The following is a 3,958-nucleotide window of genomic DNA, read 5'->3' on the forward strand; positions in this document are numbered from 1 at the left end:
AGACCTCAAGTGATTCTCCTTAAAATGTGTTATCATTATAATCATTTACTGTAGACCTCAAGTGATTCTCCTTAAAATGTGTTATCATTATAATCATGTACTGTAGACCTCAAGTGATTCTCCTTAAAATGTGTTATCATTATAATCATGTACTGTAGAACTTCAGCAGTAAGTGTCAAGACTGACTAATGAGTCAGTTTAGGATATTGTTTTTTAATATTTCTTGAACAGAGTTTGAAATTTGTAGATTTTTCCCATATATTTGCTTCTTACTTTCGAAAGATCATACAACTTCTTTTTTTTTTTTTTTCTTTTCAGTAAAATCAGAATACTTCTCAAGAAATATCTTGTTTTTGCACACTGTAGTTTACTTGGTAGTTTTATATTCTAATTTTTATATAATCATTTGCATTATTGATCACCGAGATCAAGTTTCCAAATTTTACGAGCCAAGTATGACCTAGTGATTAGCATGGTGTACTTTGGAGCCATGATGCTCCAAGAGTTAGCAATCAGTGCTGGTGACTGGCTCCTTTTCCTCTGGTCTGTTAGCTTAAAGTTAGGGATGGTTACCACAGATGACTGTTATATAGCTTTGCATGAATATCCAAAACAAAACCAATTTTATATCTAATTATTCCCAAGTACCTTTGAACTTGCACTGAAAATAGAGTGAAAACGTGTCAACCAATTTCTTGACTAGAATTCCAGGGGAACTTTCGTCACATTTTTATTTCTTCACTTCTCCTGCATGTGTAATTCAATTTAAGTAAAATTTAACAAAGGCTTTTGGCTTTTGTTTTTGAGAGAGCCAATCATCAACTGCTTCAACTGAGCACAGGATTAATGGGTTTTAGGGACTTGTACAAATTTAGGAGTAACTTTGAAAGTTTCACATTGATTACTTCACATTATTATATTGTGTATGTGTATTGATAGTTGTAATTCTAACACAAGTGTCTCTGAAATATTTATTATTGATACACACGTGAATGAAAACATGCATTATATAATTACCATTCATAAGGTATTGATTTTTCATGATAGACTATTGATTGTTAAATATGTAATTATAAAAGCATGTAATACGAGTATATATACCTCTTCATTATAGTGCTAATATTTCAAAAGTTTAATCTGGCCTGTGCAAGTTTGTGACATATTTAAAAAAGAATTATTCTAAGTGCTCACATAGTTTTAAAAATGCTTTTTTTCTCCCAAACAAAAATTTGCGATTACATTCTAGAATTAATTTAGCTAATTTGTAAAAATGCATAATCAGAATGACCAAATTTTTATAAGATTCATTTTGTGAGGGAAAAAGTTGATGCATTCTTGAACTTGGAGAAATTTATTTCTCATAAAGCAGTAGATGAAAAGTAACGTCAGTTTTTGTTTCATCTGAAGATTGTGTTTCCCGTATATGTGTTTTAAGAGTTCATAGTGAGTAGATATTAGTTTGAAGTTCTTGAACGAGTCACAGTGTAATAAAGCCACCTAAGTAGAAGATATTATATTTGTTGAATTATTTCAATGTTCTGTGTTAACCGTATATTAGATAACAATGTGGAAACCTACATGGTGGTAAAATTTGAATTTAATTAGTAGAAACATATTTTCTGTGTCAAGATTTCACATATGATATTTACAATGGAATAATTTAAATTCCAATTTTTTATTTTTTTTGTGCTAATTTTGTAAATATTAAATAAGTTTTAATATTTCAAAGTGGCATGGAAAAGAAATAACCACGGTATTAGCACATCACATTAATGAGTGTGTGAGGAATTACTCAACCTAAATTGTGGAACCGTTTTGAACAACACAACTCTGTTGAAATTGTATTTACATTTAGAAAATGTGAAGAATTAAGACAGTTTCCAAGAAGACCATTTTCTAAGAAACTGAATGACTTTAGGATTATCATAGACAAACTATTAAGATATAAGCCTTGTAGTAGGCTCAGGCTAATTAAGATCATTATGTGCAGGAAATGTATAAATAAAATAGATTTTTTAATGTTGTGTGTAGTTTCTATGCTTTCTCTTCTTTCATAAATCAATGTTTGTTTTCAGGGAGAGTTTGTTGAAGATGGGACAGAAACCCACTTTAGCGTGGGTGATTATCAGGCCTACATCAAAGCCGTAAGCACTGGAAACAAGCGTAAAGGAATAGTTCATAGCTTGTTTGTTAATGATGTAGAAATTCCGGAGAGTGTTGAGTGAAGGAAAAATGTGTCCTAGATCTGAAAACGTTTATACTATGACATAATTTTGTTGTGACTCGAGTCAGTTAATATGTATTCTCCAAGGTAAAAACTATGATGCTAATTCAGATATCTGAGTCTTAACAAGACATATTTATCACATCAAACTGAGAAGTCACTGGAAAACTAGTCAGTAATTTTTTTTTATGCACATTATTTCAAAAGAGGTAAAATTCCTTTGTATCCAATTGAATAAAAAGCTTGGTTAAGCAGCTGACTGAGAGACCAGTTAAAAAAATCAGCACAGAATGAGAACCATTTAAATCTATGTGTATAAATAAATGTTAATGTTGCATGTGTACTTAAATTTGAAAAAGATGAATATACATTGCACTGACATTTCATCTCTAACTCCTGAAATAAAGTTGTAACAGCACTTAACAGTGTTGCATTTTGGAAGGAAAATCTCATTGTAACAATCTGATATTTCGTAGCAGGCAAATGTTTTACAACATTTTAAGCAACAAAATTAAAGCCTTTCAGAAATCTTTATTTAAGGTACCTCGATTTTACTAGTTAATCATTAATAAGAAACAAACAGTTTTAGACATTGTTAAACTGGGGAGATATAGTTCTGTATTTTTTGTTTGTAATAAAATCTGTAGTACATAACAAACAAATGTAGTTTTAAACACTATTAAACTGGGGAGATATGGTTCTGTATTTTTTGTTTTTAATAAAATCTGTAGTACATAACAAACAAATGTAGTTTTAAACATTGTTAAACTGGGGAGATATGGTTCTGTATTTTTGTTTTTAATAAAACCTGTAGAAAAATACTGAGCTTTATATTTACTGCTTTATATTATGTGACAAATATTACAAAATTTAAGAATGCCACTAATCAGTTATACATAATATAGAACTAGTGTTTAATAATTACATAATGCAAGTCTTGCTGTTAGGCTATTTGTGGATGAGCTCAAGTGATAGTAGCATTTTTGTGTATGTGTTTTATTGGAATAGAGTATGCCATAAACAAGATTACTGGCAAAACTCCACAAAAAACTGAATCACAGGCTTTAGTGTTCAGATAACACTGTAACATAAAATAATTACTACCATGTTCAGATAACACTGTAACATAAAATAATTACTACCATGTTCAGATAACACTAACATAAAATAATTACCACCATGTTCAGATAACACTGTAACATAAAATAATTACCACCATGTTCAGATAACACTGTAACATAAAATAATTACCATCATGTTCAGATAACACTAACATAAAATAATTACCATCATGTTCAGATAACACTAACATAAAATAATTACTACCATGTTCAGATAACACTGTAACATAAAATAATTATCACCATGTTCAGATAACACTGTAACATAAAATAATTACTACCATGTTCAGATAACACTGTAACATAAAATAATTACCACCATGTTCAGATAACACTGTAACATAAAATAATTACTACCATGTTCAGATAACACTGACATAAAATAATTACCACCATGTTCAGATAACACTGACATAAAATAATTACCACCATGTTCAGATAACACTGACATAAAATAATTACCACCATGTTCAGATAACACTGACATAAAATAATTACCACCATGTTCAGATAACACTGACATAAAATAATTACCATCATGTTCAGATAACACTGTAACATAAAATAATTATCACCATGTTCAGATAACACTGTAACGTCAAGTAATTACTAC

General features: G+C 29.7%; 1 protein-coding gene across 3 annotated transcripts in view; it reads left to right on the forward strand.

The window, feature by feature from the left end:
- Positions 1-3,380, forward strand: part of LOC106472569 (fas apoptotic inhibitory molecule 1-like) — a 13,540-nt gene extending 10,160 nt beyond the window's left edge. Inside the window, exon 5 of one of the 3 annotated variants that reach the window (XM_013933223.2) lies at positions 2,076-2,225. In XM_013933223.2, coding sequence (XP_013788677.1) covers positions 2,076-2,225 — 150 coding nt within the window. Of the gene's footprint in view, positions 1-2,075 lie in introns of all 3 variants that reach the window. The other 2 variants (XM_022401132.1, XM_022401131.1) reach the window with 2 other exon arrangements.
- Positions 3,381-3,958: the final 578 nt, after the last annotated feature.

The sequence above is a fragment of the Limulus polyphemus genome, unplaced genomic scaffold, assembly GCF_000517525.1.
Source record: "Limulus polyphemus unplaced genomic scaffold, Limulus_polyphemus-2.1.2 Scaffold5425, whole genome shotgun sequence".
NCBI classification, from domain to species: domain Eukaryota; kingdom Metazoa; phylum Arthropoda; class Merostomata; order Xiphosura; family Limulidae; genus Limulus; species Limulus polyphemus.